Here is a 24420-nt window from a genome sequence, read left to right on the forward strand (position 1 = left end):
TTTAGTTTCAATGTACAAAATTATGTACAAGGTAACTTTAACAACCAAGAAATACCAGGCAGAACGCCAAAGAGCGCATACACACCATTCATTTTTTGTGTCTTTCCAAGCTTGATACACCTGAAGAAAGCGTGCAGTTTTATATCTGAACATAAGCAGTTTGGTGTTTTCACTCCCCCTCTTTTACATGTCAGTGAAATTAAACAACCCCTCCTGCCAAGGTTTAGTCGAAGGCAGTGACCAAATACCAGCCATCTTTGGCCACGGTCTCCTGCCGTCACAGTGTTGTAGGGTGAGGATGCGGCAAACCTTGCCACTGAAAGCAAGCAGCTCAGACCTTTTGTTCAATGATTAGTAACTCAGGCAGGAAAAGGGAAATACTGAAAGGAGAGGAGACTTGAAAATAGGTTATAATAAGAGATACACTTGGAAAAGCCTAAATCTGAGTTTCCTCTCTGCATTACATAGATCTTTTTAAAAAAATACTAACAAGTCCTACGTTCCCTCTTGTACTGCCAAATTATTTATTTTTAGAAGCAACTACTCTTTAATAACTATCTTCCTTCCTCTCAGATGTTCTGGAAGAGACGTGGGGGCCATGTGGTATGTAAGAATTGTGACAATGAATTTAGGCATTCTGAAGATGGATTATAATCCAAGTTTCTCACTAACGGGAGCTAGAGCACTCCAGCTGCTGCGCTACTGCCCGAAAGCATCACTGCAACCGTGGCAATGCCTTGCAGTAGAGAGTGGCTGAATTTCTGCATTCTGGAAACATTTCTAGGATTAGTCTGCTGAGGGAAGAATATTTTGGTGATACTAAAGAATTCAAGACAAGCCGAGTCGTTCAGTTCTGCGAACGCAGAAGTTCTGGGTGTGCGCAGAGGCAGAACATTAAGTAGCTAGTAAATTTTACTGGCAAAAGTTCAGACAACTATATACTTAGGAATGCACAAGTTGTAAAGAGCATATTCCTGTTTTTAGACCCTTAAATACTTCCTGTGTCTTACTAGGCACTTAAGTGTTTTTTGCAGACCTATGTTATTTCACAGGAAACCTGCATACCTTTTAGTATCCCAATGAAAACTGGCTACAAATTAAAAATAGCAGCAGAATTTAGAAGATTCACAGTTGACAAAGTACTGCTGAATACTTTCCTCTACAATAAGCCAAGCGATGTCATGAAGATACAGTTTTTTGATGTGCATTTTTCAAGTCTTGCGTGATTTCTCCTTACTGAAGTTTTTCTATTTTTGTTACATACTCCATTAAAAAAACCCCAAACTGTTAACTGCCCCATTATATTTGTGATATTTTAATAAGTATATAAGAAACAATATAAAATATTATTGCAATCAGAGGACAGAATGTACTTACCAATATTAATTTCATCATCAGTTTCAGCATCTCCGATACATTCAAACTGGAAATCTTGTAAAGACTGTGAAAATTTTTGCACTGCCATGGATAAATCTAAAATTCAACAAAAAGAAAGAGGGAAAAAAAAAAAATCAAAATTACTCCACTATAACTTCACTGGAGCAAGGCTTCATGAATTTCTGCATGAAACATTTTTTCTGTTTACAAAGTTTGCTTTCTAGAATCTTTTTTGGACAGTAACTTCATTCAAAAATCCCCATGCCCATTTCAAAATCAAAGTACCTTAGCTATCCCAGAAACCTATGAAACACACTGATGCCAAATTTCAAACATTAATACAGGTATTACATTGACAACTGAAGAACTGTTATACTTGAAAAATAAGAAATTAGTGTAAGAAATTAATGTCTAGTGGTAAACATGTAAGTAGACCACCGTTTTTAACATACTGCAAGATTAGTTTGCAGATTAAAATAAAGTTCATGACAGGTTTTCTTCATAAAAGACTATCAGAAGAATTACATTCTAACTATTCCAATACACTAAAACATCATACAGTGTTATATAAAAGCTTTGTAAAAAGACTCAATGGAGAAAAATAAACCACAAGTGCTCACCAATCACTTAAGTCATGGATGGATTATGAGCACTATTTTCACTGAATTACACTGAGCAGACCTTCAGACCAACTAAACATCAAAGCAATCCAAACTTAGTAGTATAAAATTTCATTAGAATTGTACACATTCCAACAACAACAAAAAAAGGTAAATTTTTATTTATTTATTTTTAGGAACTCGGTCAAGACTTAAAAATGCTACCAGTCCAGATGAGCTCAGAAAACCAGCAACAATTCCCCCTGTCCTGGAGGATATATCTATGGTATCTGTTTTGAAGTTAGGAAAATTGGCAATTAATATGCTGACAGCTGCTAAATCTACTCATAAGTCATGGCAATGGTAAACTATGAACAAAAGCCAAGTCATAAATTCTGTTTCATGTATATATATGTCTCCATCCTTGGGGATGTTTAAAAGCGGACACGGTCCTGGACAACTGGGTCTAGGTGGACCTGCTTGAGCGGAGGAGTTAGACCAGATGACATCCGGAGGTCCCTTCCCACCTCAGCCATTTTGTGATTCTGTGATTTTCTTAACTCTCTGTTATTGTAAAGCCATAAGTACTCATTTACTCCAAGTTGGACACAAAATTAGAAGACTAATCTTTTTCCCAGCAGGAATAAATATATACCAAGTATATAAATACAGAAATTCGCTTAATGGACTAAATCAAGACACACAAAACCAGTGTCATTTAAATTTGCATAATCTCCAACCATTCCACTATCCTAAATGACATAAGGGTTGAAAAATCTTTCAAACACCTCCAATAAGAATACACACAGTAAGACGACTGAAATTTATTTTTTTAATTAAAGATAACCACTATCAAGCATCAGAATCCCTACCAGGATTTTGCCCTACCCCTGCATTTGCTCAGTGCCCTCTCCTGTCATATTTTTACATGCAGCTCTAGAGGACATCAGTCCAAGGAGAGAAAGAGCAGTCTTTCAACAACACAGACATGAATACACTTTTTTCTTGTATTAGTAAGGAATTCCATATGTTTATCTTATAAATAACTAGAATGTAAAGAATTGGGTAAACAAATTCTGTATCTTTTTGATAAAATGTATGAAAACCAGGACAGAATGCTCCCCCTGCAAGGAAAGGTGCCCCCTGCACTTCAACCTGCAAGCCACCACCTCTTTAACCATTTAATGTCGCAATGAGATTAAAAAAAATTAACATTAAAAAAACCTAAAAAGTTACCAAAGGAGTTTTTAGATATCTGCCCAGTTAATTGTTTCTTTCGGAAATTCAGAAAATATACTTCTTCTAAAAGAAGTCTGTGGACTGTGTCAATACGAATTATTTAGCAACTATTCGTAATATTTAAAAGTCAAAACAAAGTAATTTCTGACATTTTTTTCCTTTTTAAATATATATTCCATATTTTTTTAAGATTTATTCATGTTTATACACTAAATAACACTTTTTTGTACTTTCTTTAGATGCAAAAAAAATCTCCATGATAAAGCTTCCTTACATCCACATCATATAATTTTACACATAAATTCTTATTTTATCCATGAGACACACTGTTCTTCACAGCATACTGACACTGTAACAAAAATGGTTATCAAGCAGATTCATCTGTAGTTTCCTGACACTGAAGTATCCTGTCATTATCAAAACATACTGTTTTCCATTAAGAGACACAAAGAATTACTGCATCCTTACTGAACACTTCCTACAGTGCTGTACATGAAGATTATATCATTAAATGTATTAACAAATTAGATGCTAAACACAAAGTGTTTCCTACTCTTTGTATAGCTGAAAACAAAACAGATCTTATAAGCTGAAGCACTCCGTTATACGCAAATACAGCATCTTTGATATCTAAACAACTGACTGTCCTACAGCTGTTAGAAAGACATAAACTTGAATTTGTTTGCAGCATGATGCTTTGAGCTTAAAGCTCAAACACAATTTTATTATTGGCTCTTCTACCAAGTTAGTACACTGAGTCCTAAATCCTTCTATAAAATTGCTGCATACCAATTGATGCCAAAAGGAGTAATATAGCCTTAAGGTGACTGAATGAGAAAGATTCTACACTGCAAGTACACTGAAATGTAAAAACTAACTATCACTAATAGGAATGCAGATTTATTTCCTCTGGACAATCTAATAGCTGCCTGTGATGACCAGCATCTTTGTGAACGTGAAAGGAAATGAGGGAGCATGGACTCTCCCCTATCACTCTTCCCCACGTGCAGGGCTCAGTGGAACAAAAGTCAAGTGAAAGGAAAACAAATGATAAAAATATCCAAGGTGGAGCCTCCATTTTATATCCTGGATTAGTCATATACAGATGCTGACCTCTCTTTCACTGTGTCAGCAAATCAGACAGTGTTAATGCTTATACATTTTGAACCTGAAGGAGGCATATTTAACCTAACTCGGAAGTAGTGGATACGAAGACTGTAGTAAGAATTAGAGTTCATTAAATAACTTGATAAAATCATCCAGAATGATACCATTTGGAGGTTTCTGCCTCTATATGAGACCTATTCTAATAGCTTGAAAATGTTAGAAGATACTGTATTAAGGTTAAAGCTGTTCAGTGTAGCAAGGAATAAAATCAAGTTCCATAGTCGAATGTTCCCTGTGACGTTAATTTATAGGTTCTGTAAAAAGTTAATTTTACTTGAAAACATAACAAAATATTATTCTACAGAAAATCCCAGCTTACTTGGACAGCTTCCTAGAGGCTGTAATAGGAGTTACTCTGAAAGAACGCACAGCTCAACACAGCAGTTGAACCACAAACATTGGACCAGGTGGTGCAATTCGTTATATTTACGAATTTCTTTCTTAGAAGCATCATCACTTTACTCGATTACAAAATTCACCTGGTCACAGAAAGGACCAGGTGTGCAATAAGCCGAACTCCTATAAGAAACACGGTTCAAATCTGAATTAAATCAGATTTAAGAGCAAATGCCTCTTCAATCAAGAAGAGGCAAATGGTATCACTACCATCTTACCTTGTCTGGGCAAAAAAAAAAAAAGAAAAGAGCAGAGAGACGGAGCAGAGACCTTGTTCAGCTTTACGAATGTCACATACCACTGTGTAATCCAGAGTCTTAATGCCACTAAGAGACCTCAATACATCCTGCTCCTTCTAGATACAGGAAGGTAAATCACCACACCAAACAAATCACCACACCAAACAAATCACCTTTTTATCATAGAATCATAGAATGGTTAGGGCTGGAAGGGACCTTCAAACGTCATCTAGTCCAACCCCCCTGCAAGGAACAGGGATATCTCCAACTAGATCAGGTTGCTCAGGGCCTCGTCCAACCTGGCCTTGAACATCTCCAGGGATGGAGCATCCACCACCTCTCTGGGCAACCTGTTCCAGTGTTCTACAACTCTCATGGTGAAAAATTTTTTCCTAATATCCAATCTGAATCTACCTCCCTCTATTTTAAAACCATTACCCCTTGTCCTATCACAACAGGCCCTCCTGAACAGCCTCTCCCCATCTTTCCTGTAGGCCCCCTTGAGGTACTGGAAGACCGCTATAAGGTCACCCCGGAGCCTCCTCTTCTCCAGGCTGAACAGCCCCAACTCTTTCAGCCTGTCCTCATAGGAAAGGTGCTCCAGCCCTCTTATCATCTTCGTGGCCCTCCTCTGGACCCTCTCCAACTGGTCCATGTCCTTCTTATGTTGGGGGCTCCAGAACTGGACACAGTACTCCAGGTGAGGTCTCACGAGGGCAGAGTAGAAGGGAAGAATCACCTCTCTCGACCTGCTGGCCACGCTTCTCTTGATGCAGCCCAGGACGCGGTTGGCCTTCTGGGCTGCAAGAGCACATTGCCGGCTCATATTGAGCTTCTCGTCCACCAGTACTCCCAAGTCCTTCTCCTCAGGGCTGCTCTCGATCCATTCACCACCCAGTCTGTATTTGTGCCTGGGATTGCCATGACCCAGATGTAGGACCTTGCATTTGGCCTGGTTGAACTTCATGAGGTTGACACAGGCCTCATCTGCAAGCTATGTGGCATTACAAGTGAGTTGCGCTTACTCAGCTTCTAAAATGTGCATGTCATGTCCCTCTTCTCATGGAGTCCACATGAACCAGGATATTTCACTTTGCCTAGGACAGAAATTCTCCTTCAAGTAGAGTCAACTGATCTTTTGAGCTACCATAAAAACCTTATCAGCTTTTCAGCTTTATTGACTGACAGCACAAGTCTATCATCCAGGGAAGGATAGCTGCTCAAAAGTCTCAACGATAACACAAATGTTGTTGCCCCTGCTCTTCTGCAGGCACTCAAATACAGTAATCTCTCTGGGTGCCAGGGAAAGAGTGAAAACGCACCCTGTTATCATCCCTCAGTTTCCAGAGGGGTGAATTCCTAACTGACCATTCTGTTAACATTTATTCTCCGACAGTACTCACCCACACCTTTTGTTTCCTGTTTTCCTCAATTTCAGAGGAGGATTCAGTTCCTCACAGTGAGGCATATAGTCAAGAGTAGCCATCTACCACTACTTACAGTCAGTGGAAGGAGATAACTGACTTAGATTTGCCTGTTTTGGTAAGGACTGAATCAAGACAACTAGCCAGCAAGATTTTTTTTTTTTTGTGTGGAGCCGTGACAGAGGAAGTACTGAAAGAAGCATTCTACAATGTGACCGGAAACAATAAAAGCATAATTGCAGCTTAATCATGAGAAAGTTCTGTGATTCTGTGAAAGTAATAAAACACCAGTATTAAATACAGATACATATAATACCAACTGTCAGTATCATAATGCTAATGAAAGAATAATAAAAGTCATCATCCATTCAGGAAAGTGACAAAGGAATCAGGAAACACATTATTCTATTATATTTCTTCCTAAAGTTTTACATTTTTGATGAATCTGCTTAACACATATTTACCCAATTAAAAAAACTCCTCTGCATTATCCTAGAAGTCAAGTTCAATTATGATTCACTTTGTTTCAAATTGCCAAAATAGAAAGATATCATTTGAACCATTTAACTTATTTTAGGCTTCAGATAGGACCTTACATGCTGGATATAAGATAATAAAACTTATATGATATACAAAGGGATGCAGTCCCTTTGTATTACTAGAATTGTTCTTCAACTTTCTTGTCCTAGATTTGTTAAACAGACCATAAAATAAATTCCTATATAGAGCCTTGAGGAGGAGGACGAGGAGAGAATAAATACATTGCAACAAAGTGATGAAATGATAGATGCTACTACCTGAAGAATGAAAGGAGGAGTATATTAGTTTTGGCACAGCTCTTCACAACAAGGATCATGTTCCACAGATATGGAAATTTGACAAGATTTCTACAAGCTGGTAAGCACAAAGAATTTTTTTGTTCAGGGTGGGAAAGTGGTTGGTTATTTTTGCCAGCTTGGTGGCTGAAAGAACAGAAGAAAGCCCAAGCTTTCAACAGGAGTCAAACAAGCTCCAAGAAGCAGAAACTTGATGCACTTGCAAAGGACCCACACCCCTACCCTAGTAACAGCCTGCAAGAAACTGTTATCAGCAAACACATCAAAGCCAAAGTCTTTCCACTTGTTTACTTACAAAGATGACTTCATTAACAAATGGAGTTCCAATAACCAACACTCTTCCCGACTGATGTCAGTCATCCTGGAAAAGCTTGGTATCATGCACTGGGTTAATAAAGAAAAACAGCAGTTGAAACCTAGTGAGAAGATTAAACATGCCTAAATGAACTCCTGAGCACCAGCTGGAATGCAGTAAACGGGACTTCAAACAGCAGACGCTCTGACGAAAATAGTAACAGCAACATATCTGGTGATCTGACACAAAGCTGGTTATTACCGTATGGCTTCAAAGACAGCAGGAGCAGAGGGGTGATGGCTGAGCTGGCAGGATATCAGAGGCAATCCTTCAGTCAGCCGAATTTCAGGACAGTTAAGACTACAAAGGAGACCACGTACAGTCACCTTTGGTGCTTCAAACCTTTGGGCAGTTTGATTCCTCTACCAGATATGACTAGGTGTATTGCAGTGCCATGCTTGATGAGCTATCTCATGTGGTCATGAACTGACATATAGGTTTACTAAAATCCAAGCTACTCAATAAAACTGAGAATTAAGGAGTCATAATATGTGAATAAAACACAGGAGAAACTGAACAATATTGCCGGAGTAGTTAATAAAACAGCATGCTAAAATGCAGAGAACCATTTATCTAGTTCATTGACTTTTACTCCTCAGTACCTGAAAATGAGTCACTGTTGGCTTTAGGTTTTTTTTAATAGCTTTACAAAGAAATTTATTTTCTTGATTTACTTCATAAGCAACTTTTATGCTATAAACAATTTTTCTGGCTACATTATCTAAACACTTGAAAAAGTGGCTTTATAGCAGAGATATTACTGTGAAACAGCAGCTACGAGCATGATTTGCAGCAAATGACAGAAGCAAGGAAACATTTAAAAATTCATACAAGTGAAAACAGAGCTTTCAGAATTACAAACATAAATCTGTAAAACACTATTTATCCAGAAAAACGCTTGTGAGATACACGTCTCCTTAAATACTTCATGACACACCTCTTTACGGTGAAGATGAACCCCAAACTGCCTTGGTTTTGTTAGGTTTTATGAAAACGAGCTTCATGGAGGCGAGCTATATCAACAGCCAGAAATAAGCTGGAGGAACAAGAACACCCCACTGAGAAGCACTGAACTTAAACAGCTTCTGTGTTTGCTACAGTCAATTTGATTGTAACTAGAACATGTCACAGTGGGACATCTTTTTCTACATCATAGACTGTAAACACAGCAGCTGGCAGTACAATTATATTTAGGCAGGATGAATGATTAAGCAGTTAAAAGCAGTGATCATATAAGACTGCATATATCACTACTAAATTTCAAATGTCTTCCTGCTTTAAGGGCTTTCTCATTAAAAATCCAGCTTCACAGTTGTTGGTCTTAATTCAGAGAACAGCACCAAAATGCCTTTTCTTCACAGTTTTCTCCTCACTCCATTCTTCATCACTCACTATTGCGTTAAAATGAAAAATAAATGAAAATCAATGGCTGTAGGTTAACTGTTAAGGTTAACTGTTAAGGTTAATCTTCCGTTTTCATAAAGCGTATGACAGCAGACCAACACAAACAATGAGACCTATAAAGGTCTTACAAATCAGTCCAAAGCAACAATGCTGACCATGGGGATGTTGGCATGTATTTCGTTACCACAATTAATTCCCTCAATTGTACATGAAAAGAATTCTGGGTTTTGCCAGAACAGGTAACCTCAGCTTAATAAAACACCACCACCGTAACACAATGGTATGCCCATATCACCCATAGTTAGAAAGCAATTTAAAATTCATGTTAACATGCCTTTTGAATACGCACAAAAATCTGTATAGTCAGCTGATAACAGCTTCTGCCACCTTTGGTTTCAAGCAGCTTTCAATACTAGAGTGTTTCCTACCACACACAGTTCATAGCCTATACCATTGCATGGAATATTGTCCAAGGCACTTCTGTTTTAGAAGTCTATTTGATTAAATTATTTACATACACACACAGTTGTTACTTTCAACTTCTCAGCTGAGTTAATTTGTGGATCAAATTAACTTTTCTGATTGTCATAGGAAAATAAATAAAGACGACAAAAAAGAGATTAAAAAAACAACAAAACTCTCCTCTTATGAGTGATCACATTTTTTCCAAATTTCTGCAGAAGAATTTAATTTGGCAAAACACAGCACAAGCTGGCACAGAGGAGAGGCCATCTCATGCTGGCCGCTTGCCATAATGCCTTCTAAAGAAGCCACAAGAACAGACCACAAGGGAATACAGAATTCAGTGCCCAGTGCCAAAGACTTTGCAGCACGAGGATCATTGCTCTGTACTGACACAGCCTTTCGTTGTTAGTATCAATGAACTCTTTATCCCCTTTATTTGCTCGCTTCATTGGCATATATTCCTTGCCAATATGCTATTCATGGAACAATAATAAGCAACTAAACCAACCCCCTACCCCAACAATCCTACATTACTTTTCCACCTTAGGCTCAATGTTTTGCTCTTAATTTCAGAGAAGCTAATTTCTTTCTCATAGTCTCCAGGGAAAGGACATCAGCAGAATATGTCAACACGTAGCCCATGCATTGCTGCATTCCTCTGGGGTTAAATAAAGCACTTCAACAGTTTGAGATTTTTCAGTGTCGTTTTCTTGCTCATGAATATTTCCATGAGAAAAGTGCACAATTTACTTTCTCATTCTAGTAGAGCACTGAGAAATCCCCTTGATCAAACGTAACAAAATCCCCACTTCCTTAACACTATGATGCAAGAGCTGTTGAAAAGTCTGTATCTTCTACAAACTTCATAGCTATTCATAACAACGTTTTTAAGTCCCAACTTCCTTACGTTAGAAACTTGTACAGATATTCTCAGTGTTTCTCTATGGCTAAGCACTAAATCCAACACACTCTTGAAGAAGATGTCCCAAGAACAGAACACTCATGTTTAATGAGAGGGGGATTTTTTTAGGCCACATTTGCATGTTTACTTGATAAAATCATACTAAAACTCCCCAGAAACATAACTGTTGAACCAAATAACATTATACAGTCAAAAGACAATGTTGGTAATATTCCATTCCTCTTCGCACTATTCCTCTCCTTACTCCAACTCACTTTGTAAATGTGGAAACCTAACCTTATTCATGTAATTAGAAGAACAGAAAGAAGTGACTTGTAGAGTTCAGTATGCAAAAGCTGTCAAGTCTATACAATGACTAACTCCTTTTGACTTCACATAGTTATAAATACATGAAAGAATGAAAACACAACTAAAAACGTATGCCCTATAACCACTGAGTGGAGGATAACACACAGTATGTACCGCACATCTGCTTCTCTAAAGTTAGGGCACATATACAACTTCACAACACTTTCCTCAGTGGTGTATTTTTATTTTGCTTCGATATTCCCACATTCTTGTACTTTATTTCTCATTATCTCATTGCTACAAAATTCTGTCCTTCTCAATATTTTAGTTTATAAGACTGTTCAATGATACTGCTGCATTTGACTAGAAAACAAATTGATTATGCAGGGAATTAGTAGGGTCTAAACCATCCAATCATCAAACCATATTCACAGAATTAATGCAACAATAAAACTTTTACGAGTGACTAATCACATGGTTAAAAGCAGAACAGAAAATTTTCCTTTGCTACCAATTGCAATTTTTTGAATATTTTCCACAAGTATGGCTAAAAGTTTCAGAAAGCATCTGGTTTCATTTTACTTTTGAAATTATAAAGATTGGTTGTAGGGTACAACTTAGTACTATTTCTAGCACATTATTATATTTTTCTAAATCATGCTCAACAAAAACATTGCTATACAATTCCAGTTTTGCTGATATGCTTATTTTCATTCAGTAAGCTTTCTGGCCAAGATCGACAGTAAGGATTCCAGTATTTCCAATACTGGAATATTCCAGTATTTCTTATCTGTTAGAGAACAATGTATCTTTAAAAACAAGCCCATTTCCCTGCTTTTTTCGATTCTCAAATAAGCGAATATCAGTACTCACTCACCCGCACTCTTCCAATATTTTCCCTGTGTCTATTGATAAAACTATTCCATGGTTCTGTACTGGGAAGATCTCAACTCTTTAGCCTAACTTTTTCACCACTCAGTAAAGCACATCAAAGATACCTGAGAAGAAGCTAAAGTTATATCTGATACTGACCATATCAGATAAATAATGATAAATAACCACTCCTTATCCTTCTCCCTGTTTAAAAATTTATATGACATTGAACTTGCTTACTTCTGTTGAAGGCTTTATATCATTCTTTTCCTAAGTCTACTGCCTCTCAGTATGTTTTGCTACACTTTCCAGAGAGATGCAGTTTGCTGGTGTCCAATTCACTACGCACACCAAGAGTTCAGGTCATGGTGGCACACAAGATGCTGTATCTGAGCCACATGAAGAATCCTTTGTTCATGTAGTCTTCCCCATACCCTAATTCTTACACTACAAAAGGATATTAAAGTTAATGCTGAGGAGAGCCTTGTGGAACATCTCAAGCTGCTGTAACTCGAGGCTGCTCTAAAATCTCAGATGTGAGCGTACAATTTTCCGATGTCTGTAGTACTGATGTAGAGAGCACATCGAGGTATCCAATTCAAGGACATACAGACATGTGGAACTGCTTGGCCAACATCAAACACTGCATACATGGTGTTTTTTCTCTTTTTTTTTTAAATACAATTAATTTCAGGTTTGTTTCAACAGTCATTTGAATGACAAACAACTTAAAGCAGCAGCCTTAGAGTAAGATTATACAGGAACTCTAAAGGACTGGAAAGAGCAAGAGTGTTAACATTTTTTCCCCTACACTTTTTTTTTTTGTTAGTTATTCATATTTTCTTCTATATCATTTTAACTTCTGCAGTTTTCTACCACTCTATTATCCATCCCAGGTTCCTAAACTTTCTTCCCTGCCATTTTGCCTTGACCCTCAACATACTTTCTCTTGCTCCTTCTGGGGATTTTAAATGCTCTTTTACAGTCTTCCACATTCTTCCCCCACCCCATGGATGTTTATTTCCCAGAACAGTGTCAGCCTTTTCCAGGGAGCTGGGTCCAAAGCCCAGTCTTGCCACCCCCCCCCCCAGTCTCTTCCATTGAAATAGGGTTTATCAGGCTTGCGGCATCATTTCTCTCTCCTCCTGGCACATCCCTGAGACAGGGAGCAGTGAGCAGGCGGAGAAGCACCACAAAAAAGGACAGAGAAACTAAGAGCAGATGCTGCCAGAGGTTGGAAAAGCAGAGACTGACTTCCTGCCTGGCAACCAAGGACTTGCCAGAAAAAACATGGGAATTCCCAGATTTCTAGTGTAACATAAGGTATTGGTGCATCAGACGGTCTTTTAGTAGTATTTTAAAACACAGTTTTCTCTGTTTGTTCTTAATCTTACAATACATGCAGAGAAATTTTTGAAAGTGCATGTGCATATTTACAGACAGTGAAACAAAGCAATATATGATAATATAAATTCACAAAATAATTAAAGCCCATGTTGTAACGCATTTGTAAGGAGTCACAGTTCTGACTATCTGAGAAAGATTAGTTCTGCCAGTTCTGTGCTGTAGACATGTACAAGTAACATGTGATGCAACTTCTCCCCTACTATCCCTACCCAAACGTGTATCAGCGGGAAAAAACAAAAAAAATGGATTAGTCAGTTCTGGTATGAACAGGGAGCTATTAAGAAACTGCTTCTAGGAAAACCAAGAATAAATCACTGCAGCAATTATCACGCAGATCTTCAGCTGTAAAAATTTCTGCAATACATCTTTAAATGTTTTTATGTGCCATGATTTTTATATTAAGTAGATTCCCCTACTCTGCAAAGAATTTCTCGCAGGAGGATCAGTCACGTTGGCCTGTGCTGGACAGCGGGGGAGGGATAAAAGGAATGAAAGCAGTTATCAAGGCATTTGTAAGTCGTGAGCTCTTGGAACAACATTAGAGTTGAGGGTCATGGGAAACAGAAGCTTTGCTCACCCTTCTTCCTGGCAAAGTTTTTCTGCACTTGGGCAACAAAGTAAAATGCTTTGTAAGAACAAGAGGAGGAGGAGAGGGGAAAAAAAGAAAATAAAATGTGTATATTTAGCTCATTAAAAAAAAATACTACCACTTTGCTTTAAAGGAAATGAAACACTTTCTATATGAAATTCTTTTGGGTTCTTATTGCTCAGGAATACAACACTTGATTAGATTCCTTTGATCAGACAACTAGTATCACAGTCACATGAACTTCAATGCTGCACATAACAGGGTTGTGTGGGTTTTTTATCCTAACAGACACATGCAAACAGATGTAAGTAACATTTGTTTAGAGAGTCAGATGTGCACTTCCAGACACAGAGGACAGAATTGGGACTCCAAATCAAGCAGGATTCTGTTCAGTGAAGTTAAATGGCACTAAATGTCTTTACCAAATTTGGCCTAAAGGAGTTCCTTGTACTCTATAGATAGTCTACCACAGGGCCAATTCGCAACACAGCTACTTCTCACTGCTTAGGGAGAATGGGTATCAAACATCCCAGTTTTATACAGCAAACTAGCTTAATATGCTAGTTAAAGCCTCTTTCACCTTTAAAATATGAAGGGAATTCAGAAAACACAGAGATGAGAGCCATGAAAGCACTTAAAACCCTCAAAGATACATTTTCGAGGGTTTAAATTAAATCACTTGCAATGTCCTAAACTCAAAAAACTGTAACCAAAATACCTACATTTTAATAGTGGATGGAAGAAACAGTCAAATGAAGTGTGCTTCATTAAATAATGAAATGCACAACTTCAAATCTGTTTCACCAGGTGGTTCTTGTTTGTAAGCTCAGGAATCAAGTGTTCCCAAGGAGTCTGGAGTTAACTTCAATTTGTATGTAAGTAGCTCCTTAACAGTTATGAAATAGGTTTTGTATCTTACACACTTTCCAGTGTTACTGCATTCAGCCAGAGAGGGCAAGAAATAAACCCTGCAAAAAGCAGGAACCATTCAAAGTTTCTCTCTATGTACAAAACGATTTCAAAGAACAGGCTCTTTGTATTTTACAGGAAAGAGAAATATCCCTCACATTCAATTCATTGGACTCTTTTACTTAATTAACTTCTCAGACAAAAATAAGAAACTTTAATGATCTTCTCCGGTGCTAAAGTCTGCCCAGTTTTTTGTTAAGTCAAATAACTTGTAAGAAGGACCAGCTAGGCTTCTACATATTTCATCTACTGGGGTTTTTTTTTTTTCAACTTTTAATTCTCTAGAAGTTTGTTCTGCTTTCCTGTCAAGAAAAGATTTAGGAACATAGGACAACATCCTCTTGTTATCTTCCCGGCAGAGTGATATCCTTTAATTAATAATCTTACCATCCATTAGTACTAGTAGTGTTTATATTATGGCATGTTTAATGAGTTCTGAACTAACTATTATCACTCATGAATGAGACCTTGTCATTAAAACAGATAAATAATAACTAGGTTGTTTTATTACTCTACACTTGAGTCCTGTCAAGAAACAAATTAAGTGTCAGTAATTATTTGAAATTTGGAAAAACTAACAGAAATATCAGTAACGTCACTCCATCAATCCGTGAGAGACCTGCATTTAAACATTATTTACAAGTTTTGTCTTACTCCTTGACACCATTCCAAAGTACCTAGGGAAGGTATAGGGAAATGAGGCAAAGGTAAATAATGGTAAGAATCATAGAATAATTTGGGTTGGGAGCGACCTTAAAGATCATCTAGTTCCAATGCCCAATCTCTTGTTTAAAGAAATGCACTCAGAGTCGTCAGCCTGAAAAACATAATGGGGGAGCTGTAAGAGTCCTACAAAAATCACAAGCAGTACAGAAATGGTGGCTGTCTCTTTCAAAGTGAAAACAAAAGGCTATCAAACATAGCAAGAAACGAGCTCAAAACAAAGAGAGAAGATGCTTTTTGTAAAACGTAGTTAAATCACAAAGCTCCCTGCAACCAGATGCTGTAGATATCGAAAATTTATATGGGTTCAAGAAAGGACTAGACAAGTTCACAGAAGAAAAATCCACTGAGAGCTATTAAAGACATAATCCTTTGGTCAGGAAATTTTCAAGTCCCAAATCACCAGAGGCAGCAGAAGTCTCCCTGCATTCTGCCTGCTCTTATTCTCTACACCAGGCAGTCAGTGCTGTGCGTGAGAGAAAAACACAATTCACAGCACAGCACTTACTTGTTTCTAGAGACAGGATGTAACACCAGATAAGCCTCAGGTTTGACCCAGCATGTTCGTTCTTATGCTCTTTGTAGGAAGATTTGGACACGTAGGTTTTGCAATAGCTTGAATGACTCAAGACACTGTTAGCTTATCACTACCATCTGCTAGTAGGAGGTTATCACTCTCATGGACGAGCCAATACACCATCACGGATAAGCACTCTTTAGCCACCTATCTAGGGTCACCTATTTTAGCAACAAACAACAATGAAGGAAGAGGAGTCAACACTGCAAAATTAAAGATCATGAAGATGTTCTATCTTGCTTCTGAACCATAGGAGATGTTCTCCAGGGGATGAGAAATGACAGGAAGTTGGAGGCTGCATCATCTTTAGCTGCTCTAGAACCAGAGGAGATGGACCACTATGCCTTTAGTCATATTACAAGGCTATAATTCTTCCAGCGAGGACTTGTTTAATGATTTGTGCTATGAAGTATGCTAATCATAACTTTTAACAGTGAAAATAACTGCATTAATAAACAAATAGCTGACAAAAGCTGATTTGGGCTACCAAGCCCAAAATGGCTTAAATAAAGACTGATTATACAGCTTTATTCCTTTCACACTCTGTGCTTGCATACAAGTATTATGTTCACCGTCTTCATGCAAAACTCTTCCTAACTTAGTTCTTAGCATGAGAGTGATCACGACCTGAACAGCTATTCAATACTCGTTTTTTCCTGAGTTCACAGAATCATAGAATCGTCTGGTTGGAAGAGACCTTCAAGATTATCGAGTCCAACCCTTTACCCTGCACTGTCAGGGTCCCTAAACCATACTGCTCAACAGCAAATCCACACGGTTTTTAAACACCTCCAGGGATAGAGACTCCACCACTTCCCTGGGCAGCCTGTTCCAATACTTCACAACCCTCTCTGTAAAGAAATTCTTCCTGATATCTAACCTAAATTTCCCCTGACGCAACTTGAGGCCATTCCCTCTTGTCCTGTCATTCATAAGGTGGAAGAAGAGACCAACCCCCATCTCCCTACAACTTCCTTTCAGGTAACTGTAGAGAGCGATCGCTAAGTTCAGTACAGCTCTCTCCTCTTCTCCTCCCACTATTGCTTACTGCTTATAATCCACACCCTGTAATGAACCCAGAATTATCTCAGCCTTCGTGCAAGCCCAGTCTAGAAAGACAGTAGAGAAGGATATTTCCATGTCATGCGCAGCATCGTTACCCTGTTTGACAGATGGAGATGCTGGAAGCAAGATTGCCTAAGGCCACACACTGAACTGGTGATTAGGCAGACCTTGTGGGTCCCTGCTTCATGCCCATTATTCCAGATGTCATTCCTTTAGACCAGGAGATGTTAACCAGAGCTGGAAAGAATGCAGCTCCTCACACTTCCCTGTCCCCATAAAAGCTACAACTTTTTTCTTCCAAGGGAGTATAATTTATAAAAAAAATAAAGTTTTATATTAAAAGGAGAGAAGAAAACACTAATTTCATTAAAAAGGAAAAAAAAAGCAACACGACCTTGTTTTGATCCGTTCACGGCAGCCCCTACAGAATGCCCAGGTACTTGAGCTGCAGCAGTCAGTGCTCCCTATGTTTCAAGCCAGTTTCCAGGAAAACAAGAAACACACCACACACAAACATGCTTGCTTACTTAAGAGTCACTTGCTAAACTTGAGATCAAGCAATCTTCAAAAGAACAGAAGAGGACTGGAACAAAAACAGGACAGAACAATTATGGTTTGCACAATTAAACTCTGATGTTTCTTAATTGGAACAGTTTACATTTGAATAATTTTAATATAGGTTTTTTGCATATAAAATGTTTGCATTAGTTTTCAGGTGCTGCAGAATTTTATTTCTCTTTCACAAAATCATGTTAATTCCCACTAACTAAGACTAATTCCCACTAAGATTTCAATCTAACCTCATCACAGCTCAATCTCAAGAATCAATATTCGAGGGAATATTGAAGAGATAGAAAATAGAGAGCTGCTTGCTTTGCATACAAGTTCTAGAGGAAGCCCAAACAGGTTTTCTCCAAGAGAAATGGGAAAAATTCCTTCTTGAAAGACATAAAACAACACTTGAATATCTAGTAAGAATGCTTTTGGAAAATACCCACCCACCTTGTTTCCACACACGGCAGAAAAGTCAATAGTAAGTCAATAATTCATTAGAAGGATGAAGAAAAAAACAAAAATACTCTGAGCCTGAACCAGTTATTTGTCATTAAGGTATTCATAAAGCAAAATTTGGTGTTTAACACTAGGACTGTATTTTTATCCAAAGACTGACTGCAGAATGTCCCTGACATCACCATAACATCATTTTCCCTCCAGCCTGCTGTAAGAAGCTGCACTTGGAGCACAAGCTTTGCATGGCTCACAGTTTGTTGGCTAGATTCCAGCACACACCCTTCTCCCTTTCCTCAATGAAAAGCAGCTTAAAGGAGTTGTAGATTCCATTTCAAAAGCCCAACAGCACTTAACATGCTGGCTTCTCTATCCTCCATTTAATGCAAGTGGGAACATTTCCATGAAGTTATACTTTTCATAAAAACATGGGAAATTTTAGGAAGATTAAAATCAAACAAGTTCTGTAACTGGATGCAATTCTGAAATCATCAATTCTTTTAAAAACAGAACTGGAATTCTCTGTAGGGGAAAACAGTTTCAGTTAGTCTAGGTGACATTTGTTGTTTATAACAAGCAATAGGAACTAAACTGACAGAATACAAACATGGTAGTCTGGATTTTGGATGTTACTTTCCAAATGCAGTGTTTTTTCTTTTCATAAGCATGTAAAATGCTTAACTGCAATGGATGGTCCTTCCAGAGCTCAACGTGTACTGTCTGTAATCCTGTTTCATCTCCAGCTGAACATGTAAGTAAATATGTGAATCAATGCACAGCCTACGATCTTTGAATTACTCAAGAGGCTGCATGAGTAGCCAAGCAAAAAGCTTTCTTCTCAAAACATTCACTTTAGCTTCTTTGAAATAAGTAAACAGTACATTAAAATATCAGCTGCAAGAGACGAAAAACATAGCAGTAAATATGTTATTTTTTAATTATTTTTATTTCTTTTATTTAAAATTATAGCGTCCAATAAGCAGATAGTTTTACAGATATCTTTGGGTCTAACATGCAGAACAATACACAGTGTCACCAGAGGAATCAATTCTATTTTGTTAATTGTTTCTGAACTAAGGACCCCCCCCCATCTACGCAGTGTCAAGAGAGACCATAATGACTCCTGCTGACTGTTGCAACAGATCACCTATTAAGGACTGTGATTCTCTGGTTCCCTACACATACGATGTATCATAACATCTCTTACCAAGCCAATTATTCACAAAGACAGGCTTGCTAAATCGTTTTACAAGCACCTTTCTATACAAAACAATACTCTTAGGATTCACTCTGCACAGACAAGAGCCCAGAACACTGATATAATCATAGCTACCTTAATGCAAGCTGGTCATGCTCATTACTTAGCAGCCAAAGAGCTAATAAGTTTAATTTATATTTTTAGCTTGAGGGTATAATATGAATCTTGTGTGTTCTGCTGTCACGTTTCATAATGGCTGGATGAGAAAATAAAAAAGATCACTGTGGAATATTAATTATAAACTGAGTAAAGACTGTGCCCAAAATTAGTGTAGAAAGCAGTAATAATAAATAATATAGATGAGAGAATTAATATGAACTTTGACATAAATAGCCTCATTGAGCATTATTCTCCTACTGGTTCTGGAGGCCACCAAGACACATACACAGTTACTAAGAAAAGGTGCAACCAAGTCAAACAAAAACTGTGACTTACATTGCCAACCGGCACTCAGGTTGCCTTTTTTTTTTTTTCTTACTCCTATTTCTACCATGAAAATATGAAACTTCTCCTCTCTCAAAGAAAAACAAAATCCAGTAATAACCTTCAAAAGTTCTGCCATAGCAGCAAAACTTAGTAAAGTTTTCAGTTTTAAGAAGTCATCTTGAACTAAATTTTCCAGTGGCTAAGAGATGGTGCAGCTGCTAACTTTACTAGCTGGTATATAGCTTCCAAAAACATGCCTAAAGTGATTTTAAAATCTTAGTTTTGTGCTACTGAATGAAAATACAGAACAAGTTTTTGGGTGTGAATAATAATCAGATTCTGTTTTTCAGCACGTCCCCCCAGAGAAGCAAAGAAGTGAAGCAGAAGGGCTTGAGAGAATTTTGACTTCTTAAGACTTACAGCTCAAAGATCTGATAACTTTCAAGTGTGTATATATATGATTATTGCAAGAAAAATTAAATAAGAGTACATTTACTGCAATAGTACAAAACAGCGTTTCCTTATCACTATCGTCTACATGACTGCAGCAGGGCCTGCAAGAACTCTTCCTGATAAAACTTAATCATTGACACAAGTTACTTTAAAATTAAATGCAGAAGGCTTTGCAACACAGACAACATTCAAAGTAACAAAGGATAACCTGAAAAATACAAGATATTTTTTTCTTTCAGTAAGAACTGAACAGTAACAGAATAACAGAACTAGCATTAACTGGAAATACGTGGAATAAAGACTGCTGTAACAAACTCAGAGATACTAAAGACACAATATATACTCTGCATTATTAAAGTGATAGACAAAATTTATTTATTATCCAGCATTTAAAAAACAGCATTTGATCATTTAATTAGGCATTCCAGGAATCGGTATGCACAATCGATAGAAGAATTTTATAAAATAATTTGCATTTGTGTTGAAAATTAACTTTGCTAAATACTTTCATCCTTTGCAGAACACGTATTTGGAATGTTCTAGGATCATTCTTTCTGCTGTGGAATTTTAGCTTTTAAAAGATAAATGCAAAAGCAGAGATATTAAGTCTCTAACAGCAAAAGATTCTGACATCTTCAACAAAATTCCTAGTGGTAGACCTAAAGGCCGAAATGGGGAAATATTTTATTAGACATCATTCATCATCTTCTCCTGGGTGTTCATTCCCAAGGATATGGAGAAAGTCTGGCATATTTTTTAAGTATGGAATTACTAAAACAAATTTTTCCCCATGAGGCAAAATTTGTATAATTCTTCCTCAGGACTGTACCTTGAAAAGGAGAACAAGTCCTGAGAATGAATTTCGAAGCAGAAAGGGGAGTGGGGGGGAGGGGAGGAGTCGTCTAATCTTTTGCTGAATGCATGGAACAAATATGGATATCCGGATATTCACTAAGAGTGCACATTGCACCATCACGATTAGTATTTCCTCAACTGTCAGGGTTTGTGCAACCTCTGGTATCCAAGATGGTTCTTCCTTCTCCCCTTTGTCTGGAACCCAGAAGCCTGAACTCAGTTGATGTTTTCTGGTTAGTTTAGAAGCCCCAAAGAGTCTCCTTTCTTCTTGAATCCCTCCCACACCACCTTTTCAAATACTTCTCCATTTTCAAACGCTAGCACTAACACTTAGTTTCTCTGCAGCTTCTGAGAAACATTGCATTAGTCCAAAACCTAACACACAAAGGGAACAAAATCAGTTTTCTATGATAGGTTCATCTTACTTTCCAAAAACCTACCTGCTTGGACAATGGCTATTCACAGTAACCTTTTTCATTGCTCTCATCTGAATACCCAATTTACAGAGAGCAGACTGACCCTTCTGCAGCATTCAGTTTAATAAAAAATTCATCAGAATGTGAATTGTAAATAAGAAGATCCCTCAGACAACACAGACTAACAACTCCCAAATCATTTCTCCCTTCATGTTATCCTTTCAAATATTTGCAGATAACTACCAAGATACTCTCAGGCTTTATAAAGCTACTGGGACAGGGGAAGATGTCTTCTGTCTATGGGTTATTATTTCTCAAGGGAGGGTGTAATGGATGAAAGAGTCCAAAAGCCAAGGGCTTCAAAACCAGTTTTTATAGTTAAGTATTTGTTTCAGTATAGCATCTTGACCAACAGTACATAAAGGCAGTTGCCTAGAGCTCTCAGATTCACATTCAGCAGAAGAGATGGCTGACAACAGCTCCAAAAAGATCCCGCACAACTTCTTCTAAAATACTTCATAAATTGGAATAGAAACACTTCCTGACAATACCAATTCATTGAGAAAAAAAAAAACAATTAACCCCCCTAATATCAGAACCAGTCAAATGACTAAGACATTAACAAAGACTATTCCCTGACATGGACGTAACTCACTGTGTGTGTGTGGGCAGGGGGGGTAGAAAAAAGATAAAGGAATACCAAGAGTGCTGACACAACAGCTTTTTGAGTGGAGAGATAAATATTTCTGAAAATCACCTTCCAGGGAGAATTCAAGAGCTTTAGCTACTCCATACTCCTGAAAATTTCATTAGCAACCTACATAATCCTCGTAGTATTTTACAATCCAAACAAATCTTTTCATTAAAAATAAAGAGCAACGAAATGAGCGAAGGGTTTAGAGAACTTGTCCTGTGAGGAGCAGCTGAGGGAGCTGGGACTGTTTAGTCTGGAGAAGAGGAGGCTCAGGGGGGACCTTATCGCTCTCTACAATTACCTGAAAGGAAGTTGTAGGGAGATGGGGGTTGGTCTCTTCTCCCACCTTATGAATGACAGGATGAGAGGAAATGGCCTCAAGTTATGCCAGGGAAAATTTAGGTTAGATATCAGGAAGAATTTCTTTACAGAGAGGGTTGTGAAGTATTGGAACAGGCTGCCCAGGGAGGTGGTGGAGTCTCTATCCTTGGAAGTGTTTAAAATTTGTGTGGAAGTGTGTGGATTTGGTGTTTAGGAACATGGTTTAGGGACCCTGACAGTGCAGGGTGAATGGCTGGACTCGATGATATTGAGGGTCTCTTCCAACCAAACGATTCTATGATTTAAGGATCAAGGTAAGGCAGCAGTAGAGCCAGCTGTAGGGAGGGTAGCAGAAGACTCTTCTCTTAAAGCTTCAGTTCTGCTAATACTGAACTCATCAAAGTGCATGTTCCAGCTGAGTGGGCTTTAAGCCAGTAAAATATTTAATTATCTGGAATCTCATAGGACAGACCCACCAAACTGGTTTCGCAACTGCCAGTGCACAAAGATAGCAATAAGTATTTGACTCGGTTGCAGCTTCTTATAACGGAATCAAACTTTCTGTGTTATCACTATTAACGTTTCTCTTTCCTGCCAAATAATTCCTTTCTGGATCTCAAAGGAGCTTTACTATTTATCAGAGCCCTCAAAAAAATCTGGAGATCAGACTGGAAAAAGGGTGTTAACGCTGAGTAACATACTTTGCTGCAGATATAGATGTTTATAATCAGCATTCATTTTTTCCTTTCTTGAAAAGCAGCAGAAGGATGTCCTAACCTCAAATGTCAGAGGTAAGAAGACAAAAGAAAATTAAATTTAGGAAGCACACGCTAATGCACATCGAAAAAAAATAATCTCAATTACATCCACATAGTGATGGGATTTATAGTAGCTTCAGTACTCTGGAAAGATCTTGGAATCATTGTAGACAGTTCTTTTACAACGTCAACTCAATGATCAGTAACAGTTGAAAATATTAAGGCTTATTAGTGTAAGAAAGCACACAGCAGAAAATACCATTACTTGATGCTTTCACACCTTGAATATTCCATGAAGTTTCTTGCAATCCATCTCAGAAAGGGCAAAGTTACCATGAAGAAGGCACAAAGAAGACTGACAAAGGATAACCAGAGCAACAGATTTGATTATTTAAAAGCAGAAACTAGCTAGAGTAGAACTTTTCATAGTAGCTGGGGAACAAAACCTGCAAGGAAGAAGAAAGAAAAGAAAGGTCTTTAAAAAAAAAAATCCAAACCTACGTGAACAGGACAGGCAATGCATATAGGCAATAGTTACTATTTCTCATAAAATAAAAATTGCCATCATCAGAGAAAATAACCAAGCAGCAGGTATACAACAAAGGAAGAACTTTCACCCCTGCAGTGCATCCTTAAATTGTGGATATCCCTGCTCGCTGTCACAGACTGCAGTGAAGCCTAACAGGACGCCTGGATTCAAACCCAGATTAGATAAAGCCATTTCTGAAAAGGGGTTATTTGAGGACACTTGGGGGAATTTTAGCAGAAGGCTACCTCAATTTAGAGGTTCTCCTCACCTGATGCGTTTTAGAAGCTAAGTAGTTTTGTGTGGGTCACTGACTGGCCAGTTTTACTCTGGAGGACTGAAGGCACAGCGCAGGGTTCTGCTCAGGCTGCAGAGATGCTGACACATCTCTAAAGTGGCCTCACAAAATGTGAAACACTTACTTCAGTAATAATAGGATTTAATTACTGACTGAATTAATTTCTTCCATGGGGTAACAATCAGGTTTTGCAGAAGTGGAAAAGCTGTTGTGTCTTATCACCTTAAGGTTTTTGTTTGTTTGTTTAAAAAAATAAAACACAACAACTTTCCATATACTTGACATCCTTTTAGAAGCAGAAACCAGCTTTTGGAGAGATCAAATTTCACATAGTGGCTCAGGATCTCTCAAATAGTAAAAAGGTCGTAAATCCTTCCTCCTAAATTTCTCAGAGAGCAAAAACAATTTTTTAAAAACAGTATTTAACAAATTTATAGATAATAATGTTTCTTTACTTTAAACTAAAGCCATATATAGAAACTAATGTGGAAAT

General features: G+C 37.8%; 1 protein-coding gene across 1 annotated transcript in view; it reads right to left on the reverse strand.

Annotated features, from left to right (window-relative positions):
- ARHGAP42 (Rho GTPase activating protein 42) overlaps positions 1-24420 on the reverse strand; it is a 172643-nt gene that overhangs the window by 132849 nt on the left and 15374 nt on the right. Inside the window, exon 2 of the mRNA XM_086613887.1 lies at positions 1378-1473. Coding sequence (XP_086470013.1) covers positions 1378-1473 — 96 coding nt within the window. The remainder of the gene's footprint in view (positions 1-1377; positions 1474-24420) is intronic.

The sequence above is a fragment of the Tauraco erythrolophus genome, chromosome 1, assembly GCF_009769465.1.
Source record: "Tauraco erythrolophus isolate bTauEry1 chromosome 1, bTauEry1.pri, whole genome shotgun sequence".
Classification (NCBI taxonomy): domain Eukaryota; kingdom Metazoa; phylum Chordata; class Aves; order Musophagiformes; family Musophagidae; genus Tauraco; species Tauraco erythrolophus.